This window comes from Nothoprocta perdicaria, unplaced genomic scaffold (assembly GCF_003342845.1).
Source record: "Nothoprocta perdicaria isolate Ctin4 unplaced genomic scaffold, notPer1 scaffold_31, whole genome shotgun sequence".
In the NCBI taxonomy this organism is placed as follows: Eukaryota; Metazoa; Chordata; class Aves; order Tinamiformes; family Tinamidae; genus Nothoprocta; species Nothoprocta perdicaria.
The window spans coordinates 3,293,951-3,310,126 of NW_020455544.1; the positions used below are offsets into that span (position 1 = coordinate 3,293,951).

Consider the following 16,176-nt stretch of genomic DNA (forward strand, 5'->3'; position numbering starts at 1 on the left):
CGCGTGTGCGCGGGGCGGGCGGGGGGCTCCTGCCGCCGCCGCGGGGCGTTCCGCACCGGGTGACTCATTCCCCCTATTCCCTCCTCTGTGGCTCCTCGCTGTCAGCGCTTTCCTTTCTTCCCTTTTTACTCCTTTTCTTTCTTCTTCTTTCTTTTTATTAACCGTTTGGTCTCTCCGGCGGAGCGCCGCCGCGGGGTGAGGCAGGGCCGCGCGCGAGGTGCCTCGGCGCGAGCCGGGCTCCGCGCTCGCCCCAGGTCGGGCTCAGCGCACCGGTAACCGCGCTCGGCGCGGGACGGGAGCTCCGCCGCGCTGCGCTCCGCCCGGGGAGCGCCTGAACGCTCACGTGTGCGCGTCAAACTTTGGGAGCTTCCCACGCAGGCAGGACGAATAGCAGGCTGTGAAGGTAAGCGTGGGGATTCAGGAGCCCGAGTATTAGAGAATCCGCAAGGGTTGTTTTGTTTTTTTTTTTTAAATCCTGACAATAAAATTTCACGGCAGGCTTGGTCGGCTTGATATAAATATCCCTTACAACAATAGGTTGGAAAGTCCCGTATTATTGTGTGAAATGGGATGCACTGGAGTGACTAGTTCGGTTGAGTAGTATCTGGCTCTGTGAGTGTTACCACAAAAATTACCTTCTTCGAGGATCCTAAATTAAATGTAAAAGTGTAAAAGGGGGTGTAATGGGTCTGCAGATGCAGATCCTCTCTCCCCCAGCTCCGCTCTGACAGCGGACAGTGCCAGTAGCTTTCAGAAAGATTTGGAGGACAGGACATGTATGTGGCATGGCATCTCTGTTAGCATGTGCTTTCCATCTTTGATTGCACTAATACTGGTTTAGAAGGTCCTTAAACTTCAGCATGTTTATGTGTCCTTGTGTTTAATAGTCATTGAAACCATTGAGGGACTTTAACTTCATTAAGTTGTCTAATTTAAATCTTGAGTTTGATGCTTTTAACCTCAAAAGCGTTATATGAAAATTAGTTACATAGTTGAACTGTGTGCTAATTTCTACACCCCCCTCTTTTTTTTTTTAAACCTGTATCCTCACCATTTCATCTGGCTCTTTTATTATGCAAAACGGTGAATAATTGCTCCTTGCTCTGGCTTGTGGGGGAGTGGAAATGGATGTTAAGGACCAACAATTGACGGTGAGAAGTGGGAAGAGCTGTGCTGGTAAGTAGCGGGGTGCCTGTCACAGGGAAGACAGCATTTCAGGCACCCTTTACATCAAGAGCAGTGGGAAGGGGGGCTACTGGTGGGGTGAAATACGGGGAGATCCAGAATAATGTCAGTGAAGCCCTGAGGCTTCTTGCAAAAGTTAATGGTTTGTAAGTGTTCTTAAACTTGTGTGATTTTGGGCTCGTTTGCTTTAACAACTGACTTGAGATGTTTGAGTTGTCTAGTTAAGTGTGTGGAAGGAGACCATGCTTTTTATTTTGGGTGGGGGGGAAAGGGGGGGTTAGTGTCTGTTTGCTAGATTGGGTACATCATTCATCTGAGCCAATGTAGTAATTCCTGTGCTTTCAGTGTTAGAAGTATTGTCTTGTTATATGGAAACTGCTGGTGTCCGAACCGCATTGTGACCAGGACTGCTTACTTAGACCATTGCTGTTTTGATTTCTTTCTCTGTAACATTTAATGATTAGTATAATTTGAAGGGTTATAAATGGCACGGATTATCTGTGTTGTTTTTCTGAAGTTGGAGATGCAAAGATTTTCTTCATGCCACTTTTCTAAACAGACCCAGCAATTCTTGGGCCAAAAGATCTACACTAGTAAATAGCCCAAGTCGATCCTTGCAGTAACCTAACTTTCTAGTTTGTGGACTTGTTCAGAGTGTCACAAAAGTAATTTGCTCCTTGTAAAAATGTAGTTGACATTTGCTTCAGCAAGTGTCCCTGTGAATCAGTTAGTTAGGGCTGGGATGTCTGGAGGGTGTGAGTGGGAGGCAAGCATCTTACACCCACAGAAAGTTCTTTTGTAAAGTTGTTCTTACAGAGTGTGCTGTAGTACATATGCATCAGAGCGATAGTGACATAGGTACTAGTGTGCTTAAGGTGCAGCCCGTGAGAGAGGGCCTTTGCACCTATAGGAAATGCTGTTGTGGTTAATGGAATCCTGCAGCTGATCTTGGCCAGTTTATTTCTGTATGGGTGACCAACTTTGTTCTTAAGCTGATGTCCTTAACCTTTGTGATTGAACCGAAGGAAGGCAGCTTTGAGAGAAGTTGCATTGGATGCTGCTGCCAGCTGCAGCCCAGCTCCTGCCATTGCATTTCTGTAGGTATCCACATAAATCCATCCCCGGGGTTTTAGATGCCAGCTGTATAAAAGGGGACATTGTTCCAAGTGCTCCAAAGTTCTTGTGGCTGCTGTGGGAGCAGCTGCCTCTGAGCGCTGCTGCCCAGTGCTCTGACGCTGCTCTCCTCTTCCTCCTCCTCGTGTGCGGGTGCGTGCCTGTGCCCTTTTCTGTTTCAAGTCTTTAGCCTTTCCAAGCTTTGATTTTTGTTTATATAAAACTCTACAGAAGCTGCTTGCAGATACATATGTCAAGTTGTGTTTGGACAACAATCCTAAATGACTTCAAGTCTGGCCTACTGAACGTTCTATTCTCTTCCCTCCTCTTCACATGGTTCCTTGATTTTATTTATTTATTTATTCTGTTGAGCTGCATATTCGGTGCTCTGTTAACCTCATAGGTGAGTGTGTGCAGAGAGATTGATTTAAGGCTCTTGGTTTTTTTTTTTTTTTGTGTGTGTGTGACCACTGTGTATTGGTCACTGCTGTAAATTACAGTGTTTTTAACCTTTGCTGGTAATTGTTGAAAGTATAATAGGGCTGTTTGACTTCCTTACAGGCATATAATTTGGTACATAATGTTTGTCATATAACTATAGTACTAAATATGTTAATGAACTGTTCTGGTTATTCACCTGCAGGGCCAAAAAACTTATATGTCCTAACTGTTTTTCTGGGCAAGTGAAAACTGTGTCAAAGGTTTGAGCTTTTTTTCTGTGTGTCTTTGGAGCAGTAAACAGAAACTTCTTGCTGTTCAGTCAAAGTACATGGCTTCAAGAGTGATTTCTGGTTTTGTTTGCCTTTTTGAGGGTGGGAGCATCTAGACAGATTTTATGACATCTGTTTTCCAACAAGATATATATGTATAAATATATTAATGGATGAGAGATTTGATATTGTGCTGACACTCAGGGAGAATAAAATGAAAAGCCTTCTACAAGTACAAGGACATACTGCTCAGTGGCAGAGGGCAAAACTCAGGTTGTTCATTCACAAAGGGCTGCATCTGTGAGAATATAACCTGCTCTCAGGGGTGTGTGTGCGTGTTTGTTTGTTTTAACTTCAAAACTACTGAATCAAAATGAACTATTGGTCAGCTTGACTGAACCTCTTAAACCTCCCACTTTCAGACAGGTGGACCTGTCTTTTTTTTTTTCATCCTTTAAAAAATAAATAAAATGTTATTTTTACCTTATGATGTATTGGAAAAGGTTGCTGAATACTAAGACTGTTAGTATGAGGTTCATATTCTGCTGTGCAAAGGGTCTTTTGCTTGTTCCTTGCCTGAACAGTTTTCTACCCATCTAGTCTAAAGATACTAAAAATATCATTCTCTTAATGAATCCCCACATTTAGTGTCACTGATTTTTTTTTTTTCTCTTTTTCCCTCTGAATGTCATATTTGTTGCAAATTTCTGCTGGAACTGGAATATGAGGATTATCTAACAGCGTTTATATTTCTGCATTGTCCTGTCTTTGCTTCTACAGGGACTTAGTAATTCATGTAGAGATAACTTGGTATAGAAGTAATCTAAACTTCTTACAGGAGCATGAGAGAGGAGAGGCATTTTTTTAACATAATCTAATTTGTTACCACAAGTTAAGTGTTTTCAGTCGCTGTAACTTGGCAACTGTTTAGCTGCTTGTGTGGAATTGTAATACATTTAGTATGAGTGTATAGTATACATGATCCCTTGTGTGATTGTTTGTATTAATATACTGCTTAATAACCACATTGGGTTTGTGGTATTCTTAAGCTATGCTGAAGTACTACCTGAAGTACTGTATGATACAGGTCTAAGTCACAGGAAGAAAACCATTTTAAATTGATTGAAGGTTGTCCTTCCAAATCAAAATACAATTTCCAACCTGTAGACTCCACTTTTAGCTTATGACCATGTGGACCATTTTTAATGTGCCTGGACCTGGAAGAGGAGAAAGTTCTCCTTCTAGCAAATGGTATTTTTCCCTTGACTGATTGGTTCAGTGTATTCCTGCATAGCCATTTTTTTTTCCACTTCCTGCATTTTGTTTTTTTTAAGGATTTTTGAAGTAACGTAGGAATCATTGCCAGGTGAGGAGAGGCTGCTTCTACTAAAGCCCTAAGGGGAACAGGTGTATTATGGTTCCAAGGATGCTTGTTGGAGGCTTTCCATCTTGCATCTTTTTTAGGGAGGGGAGGAGGACTGTGCTTTCTTTTTACTGAGAAAAAGACAGATAATCAAATTTTATTGCTAATTGTGTAATGAAATTGTGGAGGAAAAAATGTTACATTGAGTTTTTTAGCAGTGCTGCAAATAAGGCATTCTGAGATATGAATCAGGTTGCCTTTTTCATTATAGGTTGAGTGCCTACCAAAGTGAAAACTTAACATTTTTCTAAATTGTATCTGATAGAGAGGAAAGCATGTATTTTGTGCTTAACTCACAGTGCCTGAAAGGTGATCACCTGTTCTTTACTTTTATTTGAAAGACATTGGATCAATTTCCTAGAAAGTTGCTATCAGTTTCTTTTGCTTTCTGCATGCAAGCTGCAAACGCACCCCTCTGCGCTGCCGGCGTTTGGCGCTGCGTTGAGAGGGCAGCACGGGCGAGGCTTTCCTGCACGCAGGACGCAGGGGTCCACTGTGCACGGGAGGTGCTAAACAGCTCTCACGTCGTGTGGCTTTCCTGCCCGGATTGCTTTGGAGTTAACGCCTGATTTTGAAAGCAGCGTTGGCGAGATTTATCCGTGCCTCTCTGCTGCTGGGCCTATGCTATTTGCATGCCCAGAGGAAACACTGTTAACAGGACTGCGTAAATCTGAGCTAGCTTATCCCACCGCGAGATTGATTCAGTTTAAGCTGTCTGCTCACTATTATTTATTTAGTTTACCAGCTGTGTATTAATTAACATATTTTTTCTTTAGCATGTGTTGGAAGACCCTTGAATACATGGCCAAATCTAGAACATACTGTACTGTTTCATTTTCCTGCAGATCTTTGATTGTGCTAGCTTTCTTAATAGATGGGCTTTATTAAAAAAGGAAAAAAAAAAAAGGTTATATTTTGACTTCTGTTATAATGCATTGATCTCAGTGAAGTCTCTTGAGAGGGTAATTGGTATCAGATTGGGTTCTGGTGTCTCGTGTGGAATATATGCTTTCTGCTGGGCTACTAAGAGGCCAGACTATGCATCTTGAAGTAGTAAACTACCCTTGGCAACTCAGGCTTTATGAGCACAGATTGTTTGTCCTTTGGAAAGACAGGATATGAACAATAATATTTATATGGCATAAATAAAATAGTAGTTGTTTAGAAACAAAGCTCTGCTGTTAATCTAGTTTTAAAAAAATTGCAAAAGTTGGGGTTACGTATCTTTATATACTCAATGAATCCATGGTGTACCCAGCTTAAATCAGCATGATCTGGAACTACTTGTTTTTGAAATCAAACCTTTTCTGTATAAGGAAAAAAAGGGTGAGACTGCTATGATGCTTTTTATTTCCAAGAAACCTGCAGAGAAGAAAGTATGTGTTTGTGAGGTGTGTTATTATGTATGCATTGCTTGGGCAGTGTGTGTGAAAGCTTTATTTATATTATGAAACTGTTGGAATTAAAAGAATAATTAAAAAAGTCCTCCTAAGTTCCTAGGGAAAAGAATTGACTCAGAAAAAAAAACATATATATGTGCAAGAAGTGCATTGGTGTTTTCAGCCTTAGTGAGAAATTCATGTACTTGGATAGTGGAAGCTGTCTAATATAGTACGCATTTTTAGAAATAATATATGAAATTTAACAAATTGCAAAGAACCAAAAGGAAGCTTTATTATCTTAATCTTAAAGGCCCATAGTTTATGGCAGTAGTTGTTCTTAGGAAGGTCGTCGTGTTTTGTCATATCTGTTGCGCTCTCTGATGCCCTCTTCTGATACAGAAGCACCAAGCAGCTTTCTTCGAAGCTCACTTTTGGGTGTGAACTATGTAAATAACTTGTTTCAAATTATTTTGTGTTTCAGCCACCTCTGCCTAGCTGCTGCTTAAGAGAAGTGGATTGTGAATTTGAGCCTTAACTTCAGACTGTCCCTACTGCAGCATCCCATCTTTGGGATAGCGGCTCCTGGCCCCTTCAGGGAATGCACTGTGACCTCAGCGATGGTTGACACCGGCGGCCCTGGCTTGGAGTTCGACAACAATGGAATTAAAAATCAGGAGGTTAGAAAAATAAAAAGAGTGTATTTATCAACAAACTTAATAGCTTGTGTCCTGATTTGAAATAAAAAGTCACTTCAAAATGTGTAAAATGGGCTAGAAGTTATTGTGTGGGGAGGAAGAGAGTTGCCCATTTTATTTTATTAGAATCTTTATTACAGGGAAGTGAAGTATAGGTTCTGAAGTTTGCAGTCTGCAGCTCTAAGCTTGCCTTACAAAATTTTGTATAAGATACAAAGAACAAGAGTTCTTGAATATATCTTTAGGTAAGATAATCTGAGCAAAGCAGCCGAAGGATCTTTTTCAAAGTGCTGCTTAAATTTTCATATTTTGCATCGTTAACAGAAAAATACTACTTTCTCCTGTAGTAAATTGAATCTGGCAGAGTTCTACTTCTGCTACACTTTAACAGGTTAAATAACGCTATTGTAAAAATTTTGATCAGTAAATAAGTAGAAGTAGACATGTGGGCTTTTGAAGTAGCTGTTTCTTTTGTGATGGCTTATGCACTTAATCCAAAACATGAGCGTTCATAAAATACAGTCAGATGTAGATACATTGCTTACCTTATGTTGATGCATTTCATATAGTCGAGGGAGAAAGAAAAATATGTAGCTGAATGCCTTAACTAGAAGGTTTGTTCTCTGTAATACCTTAAAACTGTCTAGTGCTTTAAAGTGAGTGTTTAAAGCCAGAGAAGTATCTTGGGATTCAGGAAAGTGGCTGTGGTAGATGATTATAATATACTCTTGCTTTAGGAGAAGAAAGCTTCGTTTAAAAATATTCTGAATGATTATTATTATTATTATTACACACAATTGAATGTATGAGACAATAAAAGAAAAAGAGGTTTAGATTTCAAGAGTGCAACATTTAGAGCTCTCTTAAAATTTTTTTTCCCTTTCTATAGGAAAATGAGCCAGTCTCTGAATTCCCAGCAGTGATTGTGGAGCCAGTTCCTAGTGCCAGACTAGAACAGGGTTACGCTGCTCAGGTCCTGGTTTATGATGACGAGACTTACCTGATGCAAGATGTAGCAGAGGAGCAAGAAATTGAGACTGAAACTGTGGAAACAGGTAGACTAATGCTTTTTTTTTTCCATTAGGGTTTCTGTCCAGCTTATACTTAGAACTCCCAGATGAATGTAGTTTTGGCCATGAAGTAGAGATCACGACCTGGGATTGCATTTGTTCCCACTAGTTACCTTTCCTTAGCTTTGGTGGCAACAGGTTTGGGGCTCTGGCAGGGGAAAGTGTCACCTTAGGCGTAGGATGCTGTGTTGCAAAATGTATACACCCTCATTAGCAGCGAGGTCTTTATCAGCGAAGCCTGTCCCTATATAATTCAAGGTGTTAACTAGATACCAAAACATGGAGTTTTAAAAAATGAGATGAGCCAGGAAGCTGGTTAGAATTTAGTTTTGCAATGTGTCTGAGCCAAATAACTGAGGGGCAGCTGGCAGTATGGACTGTGCTGTTGTACTTGCCCTGTCTTTCAGCTCTTTCCTTCTCCCCTCCCCATGCTGTCCCTTTGCTGTGTGCCCCTGCCGTTTTGGTCTGAGGCATTTTATGGCTGGTTTAGTGGCAGGCCTTTGTGGCTGGTAGAATGGAGTTGGACTTTCCTTTTATGGGTGTAGAGCACAAAGGGATAAAATCAACTCAGCTGTATGATAGAATCAGTTTACAAATGAAATGTGGGGGGGAAAAAAGGCATAGAAACAGCTAACCCAGTTAGAAATAAGCAGGTATCTTTCTGTTAACCTCTCTCCAAATTATACAATTTTGAGTTTTAAATCCTGTCATGAAGGCCAAAGTCTGCTCAAGTTGTCTTAAGAAACAAAATATTTTGCTCCAATGGGGCCCAAATAACATCTGACTGCCAGGCTGCTGCTGGGCTGCCAGTCCTATTGTCCCTTCTGCCTGCTTTCTTGTGCTGCTTCTCATGCTTGTTGTGCTGCTTTTAAACATTTCAGTATGCCAGTTTTGAAGATGAGAAGCCTAAACTATTCAATATTTTCTGTTGGTTTAACTTTTTGCTGGATTATTGTGCTAATATGGAATATGTAGACAAGTGACAAAAGGGAGGACAGATTCTCTTGGGAACTCAGTAGTAAAGTGGTGAGTCCATTTGACTAGAAAAAGGATCCCTTACATTTGTATCCCAGGACAGCCTAATCCAGTATAGGAATTAAAAATCACGATGTCCAGTAGGCAAAAAAAAAAAAAAAAAAAGCCTTAGAGAATTGTTGTTGTTTTGTTGTTGTTCTTGTTTATTATTATTATTCTGTAGCACAGTAAATAACCTAGTTCCTGTTCTCATAAGATTAGGTGGGTTTAAGTTCAAGTTTCTCCCTAAATAGTGTATGCAATTGTTCATATGTTGTAGTGAATCTGGATTTTAATCTGTTTGGTTACTTCATGAAAAATATATGCATTAATTTTCTAAGGTGTACACAAAATAGTTCACATTTTTGGAGAATGCTTGAAATTCCAGTTTACTCAAGTGTGTTTTGAATTAAGGAAGCTAACTACAAATTTGAGTAATGTAAAGAAAAAATATAAAATGCATATTTTGCCTTTTATAGTTACTGTCAAACTTTCAAGGTGAGAAGTGAGAGTGTTCTTTCTAAGAGAAGCAGAGTTTTATGAATTTGACTTTGAAAACTATAGTGCTTGTGCTTTGAAAACTGTTGCACTGGAAGATGTCAGTTTTTGAACATCAAATATACTGTTCCTTATGAGTAAGATTTTGATAGTTTAATGACTACAGGACAACTGTCTTAAGATAAAGAGTTAATACCAATGAACTCCATATTTTTAAGGTGCCACTTTTGGCCACAATATCTTGGTGGAAACTGAAGTTATAAACCTGTAGTTCTTTTAGATTCTTTTTTTAAGCTGTTGCTCAGAGAAAGAAACATGACTGCTTACAAGTCTTCATATTTGAAAATACACTCTTAAAAATTATACACCAATATACTTAATATTGAGAGTTTGGGACAGGACACTTGAAGAGATGTCTTTGCTGTGGATGGATTTTTTTTGATAACATTCACTTTATAGTTTAGTTCTTAAAAATTTAGTATAGTACCATTTGAAATGTTTGCAAATCTTCATTATACTTAAAACCTTGTTTTAATATTTTTGAAATAAAAACTTCAATAAAAGATGACCTGTACCCAAAAGCCAAATTATGAGAATGTAGATGAGTAATCTAATCTAATGAAGGTTTTTAGATGCCAGTAATGAACATTAGGACTCCAAAAAGCCTGTGGGGAGAGATGCAATCTCCCACTGCACATCTTTTCCTCTTCAAGTAACGATTAAAAGAGTGTAGTATGTATAGTACACATGTATGGTGTGGTATGTGTGCTATTCCTCCAGTGCAGAGTTCATGCTCTAGTTTTACCCTGCAGTGAAAGATGCTCCTGCCCAGAATCTGCAGCTACTATGGCTAAAAGATGTGCATGAGTTGGATTGCTCCCCTGGGGACAGTTTTGTGGGAGTGTGTGTGTTGACCAAGGAGAGTTCTCTTTCTACCAAGAGACTTTCTGAATTAATAGCTCCTGCAGAGAAGTAAACGCTGGAGAGAAGGGACTGCAGAGGCCCCAGGAAGTGTTGACTTGGGCGGTGTTAGGAGTGAGATGCGGGAGTGTGAATCTAAGTGTGTGGTTTTCTTTTTTTTTTTCTTTTTTTTAATTCTTATCATTAAAGATGCTGGGCTCTGAGTCAGAGTGAAAGAGGTTTCTAAGTGCATTAAGATATTTTTGAAGGAGATGCTATGTAGTAATGCTCATTTAAAGAACTTTTTAAGATGCTCATTTAAGATGCTCACTTTAAAAGTATCTGCCTTAATTATGCTAGTGGAACCCTATTTTAGTTACACACAACAAACTGATTTCTGAGCATGCTAGAAAAAGAAAATATTGTCATATTGATCTCATCTGACGTGCTTCACAAGGGTCAGAATAAAATCTCCTTGATGCTTAATAAACACACAGCTCTTACAGCAAAAAGGAGTATTAATACCCCGTTTAGATGCAGGCTCCATGGATAGTATACATCAGAAAGAATTACTATCAGTAGTAGAAATGATATGTATTCTCATGTCATAATGTAAGTCTAATTGTCAGTGTCTCTGCCCTGCGTCAGGCCACGGACCGGATTTTTTTGTTTTATTTTTTTCATTTCTTGTGACAGCCTGTTTGCAATTCCACTGATTACTTGTTTGAACGCATTAGCAGTTCTTACCAAATAATCTCTTCCAAGAGCCCCGAGCTAGCTTACATCTAATCTCAGTTAATGTTGTGTTTGTAGTGTTTGTAGCCTTCAGAAATGTGGGTCAGTAGCCTTTGTGACACATGCAATGGGCCAGCTGATCTGGTAAAAATTTAGCTATGACATTGAAGAGCTGCTCTGTGCCGTGTGCTGGAGGATTCTCTTTGTAGTTTGTGGTTCTGTGATTGGATCTGAGCCTGTGTTGCGGGGCCTCTGGCAGTGCAGGTCCAAGGGCAAAATTGGGGCCTATGATGTAGGGGTTTTTTGTTGTTTGATTTTTTTTATTAACTAAAAAAGCATTTGAATTTAAAAACTTAATGTGTTTTGAGATCATGATTCAACTAAAATATTCTGTGTAATCATTATAAATAACCATAGCTGTTTTTTCATCAAACAAGTCTTAGAAGAAGGAGTTAGTTTACCATTAAATCTCAAGGGAAAAAAAAAAAAAAAAAAAAAACTGCCTGTGTGCCTGGAGTGGAAAAAAAGTATTTACAAATGAGTTACCTAGGGAAAAATGTAAACAATTTGGTCTTTTCAGGTGCCCGTATGGTGTTCTCAATGGAAACAAACAGCACCTCTTAGAATGTTTTAAAGGCAAAGTGTAAGTGCTGGGTTGAAGTAGTGTTTGCATTGCTTTTCCTAGGTGTGGTATCACTCGTATGGATTATCCTTTTAGAGCACTGAGGGCTGAGCTACTCTGCTGCAACGCTGCGGTTTGCCGCAACTGTGATTGCGTTGGTACTGAATCCATCCCTCTAATCGATTTGTGATATTCACATTTTGTTCACTTGTATTTCCAGAGTAGGTATCTATTCTCCAAGTAGTTTGTCCCTCAAGTTTAGGCTTTATTCAGCAAAACCTTTGTGATTCCTGTGCCAGCAGAATCTGCTACCTTCACAGAAGCAACCGTTTGTACAGTTCTGTTTGTCTGCCATGGCCCACGGGCCATAATATTGGTGCATATGTTGGCTAACCCAGTATTTGGATTTATCAGTTATGCAGTGCCCAATCTGCTGGACTTCCACATAGGTGATGTCTAATCTTGTAGTCAATGCAAAAGAGGAATATTTAAGGAGTAGAATAATGGTGTTTTTAAAATGCCACAAATTATCTGGAGCTACATCATTACAATTGATTTTCCCTCTCTTTTTAATTATTCATCAGAATAGCAAGTACAGGTTTGGTGTTTGTTTTAATCACAACAGTAATATCAAAGAAGAGAAAACAAAAATACTGCTTTAGAGAGGTTGAGATATCATCCAACTTGTGAACTGTCACCACATTTTTGAATTTTATGTTCCATCAGAAATCCTCCCTGTGGTTCAAGCTGAAGGCTCTGTTTTAATTCTAAAAATGTTATTGCCGCAGGGAGGTAGAAGACCTGCATGAAAAAATGGGGATCTGAAAATGAGCCCCCCCAGGATTACGATCTGATGGAAAAATATTGAGCTACAAAGACAACAATGCTGGTATGTTTGTCTATAATCTCTTAAATTTGTTTTTCCACCAGTTGAAACTATCATATAAACGGATAGTCATCCTTAAGGAGGGAGGAGGTGAATAAATGATAAGTTGAGGCTTAACTCCTACCCTAAATTAACAGAATGCATGAAAAAATGTATATTTAAGGCAAATTTCTTTTGAAAGGCAAAATTTTACTGCTTACGCTGCTACCACTGTTGGAACCAGTCTTGTACATTTGCTTAAAATATTTAGTTATTACCTGTTCTTGTTTGCTTTTATATACCTTCTTTCATTATAATGAAAACTGCTTCCTTTTGACTTCCTTTATCTGAACGTGGAACTGGGAGCTCCTTTGTTTATCTAAGATAAGTTTGCATCTGTTAAGTGTTGTATGTTTAAAATTCAGTATTAGCTCTGGCTAAAACCTTCCATTTGCTCATGGCATGTGTCTGCAGGGAATAAACAAATCCATGTTATCCTTCGTGCTCTGTCTGATGAAACTGCCCCTCGCAACAAAATGAGTGCACGTTTGGGGGTAGCAGTGGTAGTGCTGATGTACCCACGGATTGAACTTCATTTCCTGACAGCTTGATCGCGGTTTTGCAAGTAGAGAGCAGGTGGCTGTGGGACACTGTGCTGACTAAAAGCAAGAGCTTGGGCGTGTCATAAACTCGCCTAAACTTTCAGGTTAAGTTGCCGGTTTGTTAGACGGAAGAAAAAGAGATAAGGCTGTGGCAGAAGAACGGAGTACTTGCCTTTTAATGAGAATTAGTTGCCACTAACGTGTTCATAGGTTAAGAATTTGTCCTCTGAGTGTGAATTATCATTGACACCATCCTTCAGCTCTGCTGATGCGAGTTCTTGCTCTGCCCTTGCATTTTGTTGAGTTGAATATGAAGCACAGGAAGTTCCATCTCCAGGTGAGGAGGAACTTCTTTCCTGTGAGGGTGACAGAGCCCTGGCACAGGCTGCCCAGGGAGGTTGTGGAGTCTCCTACTCTGGAGGTCTTCAAAACCCACCTGGATGCCGCCCTGTGCCACATGCTCTAGGTGTGCCTGCTTGAGCAGGATGATCTCTAGAGGTCCCTTCCAACCTTAAATATTCTGTGAATCTGTGAATATTGATGATGATGGCACAAAATGATGCCCCTCCAGTTGCATTTGCTACCGCTAGAGCACTCGGAGCAGTTCTGCGTACGTGGGAACGTACAGCTCTTCTCAGTAACATTCTTGCATCAGAAAGACAGTTTGCCTTCAACAATTTTGTGTCATCTTCAGTGGCTTGTAAGCCCAGGAGTTTCCTTTTCTGAGAAGTTAGAGAAAAGAGTCTGTGCAGGAGGCCTGTTAGTGATGTTCTTATTTAACAGAACCAGCCTGGCTGTGTCCCATTTGCTCTAGATTTCAGGCTTCTGCTTTGCTGCTCTCAGTGCTACATATGTGCTGAAAGAACATTGCAAGGCTAAATAGTTGGTGATAAAAGCTTGTTTAATGAATATTTCTGTGAAACGCGCTGTTGTGACGCCGACTGGATGCCTTGGTAGTATGGGGCATTATGGCCTAGACCCTAACTGGACGGACTTGCACTCTTCTTGGAGCCACTTCAGTCGTCAAAAAGTTATGACAAACTTATCAGTAATAATCGATTTTTAAGGGCTGTCTGCATGTTAAGACTGTAGCCGTGGTTGATGAATTCCAGGATTGCAGTGAAGTTTTGTGTATTTATAAGGCCTAAACATCCCGCTCGCTGCTAGCAGTGCCCTGTCCACACAGTGGTTGTCTCGGGGAGCTGTGAACATGGGGGCTCGGTGGCAGAAACCCCCAGCTGGCCCCTGGGGACGGGTCAGGCTGCTGCCCGTCTCGAACACGGCGCACGCTGTGAGGCTGGATAGGGTGCTCTGGAAACACCTCATTCATGACCCTTGCTTGACTATCTGGAAGACATGTATTTTTGAAACAGATGAGTCTTTCTTACTCTGCGTTCACAAGTGATAATGCCAAAATTTAGACCCTTAACTTGATTGTGAATAACGCCTTTTCTCAGGACACATCTGTTTTTCTATATGGAATCACACAGGGCCTTGCCTTAGGAACAGTGACACCAGGAGGCTGAGGCTGCCTCAAGGCATGGATTGTGACAGGCTTGTGGCTTTGGTAGTATTAGACTTTATATGGTGTGGTCAAGAAGAGAATCTTGTGGCCATGACCACAGTCCACCCCAGTTCTTGCAGTTTTTCAACTTCAAATGTGATTTTTTTTTTTTTTTTTAACTGGAGCAGATGTTAGTGTTTATCCTGACGATCTGATACAAGAGATTGCTGCATCCTCTAGGGCATTTTTGGAATGGAGCAGTTAAGAAATGCTACTTTGTATCTGTGCTCCGGCACTGCAGCAATAGTTGTCAACAGTTCTGCTGCCCTGCTGTTGAGGACAGCGCTTGTTTCCCTAATTGCTGGATAGGAGTTTCTTTGGGATCCTGGGGAAACCTGAGCCTTCTGTAGCTCCTGCAAGTTTGTAAATGATTTCTGTGCTCCGGACAAGGACATCTCTGCAGTTCTGAAGTTCCTTGAAACTTGCCTGGTGCTGCAGCACAGCCCCTCTGGCATTCCAGCGCTGCGGGTTTTTGTGCTTATGATACTTATGAATGCTGCCCTCGCAGCTACCTGCACCTGACTTGCTTAGATGAAGTCAGATCAGGCACCTCTGGAACGGTAACTGCTTGGTGACACTTGCCTTTTCTGAGGGTCACTTGTCATACCAAAGGACAACCAGAAACCTCCTTAGCTGAACATAATGAAACACAGATTTTCTCCTCTGATTCAGACTTTCCTGTTGAGGGTGGGCAGCGAAGGAAAAAATGCATTGGAAAGTTTTAGTTTCTGGGGTTCTGAGGTTTATGAAGTGGCTCTCCAAAGAAAACTGAAATCTCTTACCAGAGAGTGGGGTTATTAGGGCACTTGTTAAAATAATTCTGGGAGAGGAAACTGTGGGAGAGGGAGCTGCCTTTCCGGTGTTACCCCTCAGTGCCACATTGCTCTTGAATGCAGTGAAGAAAAGGGCAAATTTTATTTACTGTTTACTTAAACACGAAACTACACTAACTTCTCAGCAGTCTTGTGTGTGTTTCTAGTGATCTTCCCTCAGCACTTCTTGTAGGTGTTATAATAATTTGAAGTGCCTTAACAAAATCCCTTTGAGGCTTTTTTTTTTTTTTTTTTTTTTTTTTTTTTTTTGTGATTTTACTTGTTAAGAAAGTGCTTAGGCTACTTGGCGGTTCTACTCCCACTTACTTGTCAAGCCTGCAGAAATCTTCCCCCCTTTTTGTATCGTGGATTTCTGCTTCACGTGTCCTATGTGCAGTTAGTCGCATCCTGCTTCCTCTCTTGGGTGGTCTTCCACTTCTTGGAATAATCCGTATGACTTTTAACTGCTGCGGATTGCACAGAAAAAGTGAAACTTGTTTTCTTTAATATGAACCAAGTTTCCATATTCCCTTTTGGGAGGAGGGACCCTTTCCCCATGTTTTCCATGTGACTTAATAGATATTTTGCTCCTGTGAATATAATTTACTCAGGTGCCTGTTTCCGTTGTCCAGCTTCCAAAGTGCACAGGCTCTGTGACAGCTAAAAATGCACTTTCTTGGCATTGTCCTTTAGTGAGTGACAGGCTCTTGGTGCATTCACGTGTGTCAAAAATGCAGTTTTGAATCGTGGCTGCGCTGCATCCTATATATGCCTATATACAATACGTGTAGTTCGGAGGTTCGCCATGTGATGAACACGTAGGTCTGCCTGGAAGAAGTGCCGTCACTGGCCCTCTCGGAAGTCCCGTGAAGAACTGCCTGTTCGGGGACTGTTCTATTTGTACAGATTTTTTTTTTTTTTTTTGCTTTATTTTTTATCTCGGAGATGCGGAAGTTAAACTGCCCATCCCGTGTGGTGCCGGTGTT

General features: G+C 40.6%; 1 protein-coding gene across 1 annotated transcript in view; it reads left to right on the forward strand.

Moving 5' to 3' along the window:
• Nucleotides 1-1,124: 1,124 nt before the first annotated feature.
• The window catches only part of ELF2 (E74 like ETS transcription factor 2), a 30,591-nt gene continuing 15,539 nt past the window's right edge, over nucleotides 1,125-16,176 (forward strand). The window contains exons 1-3 of the mRNA XM_026042607.1: nucleotides 1,125-1,176; nucleotides 6,321-6,490; nucleotides 7,398-7,563. Of these exons, the coding sequence (XP_025898392.1) occupies nucleotides 1,125-1,176; nucleotides 6,321-6,490; nucleotides 7,398-7,563 (388 nt within the window). The remainder of the gene's footprint in view (nucleotides 1,177-6,320; nucleotides 6,491-7,397; nucleotides 7,564-16,176) is intronic.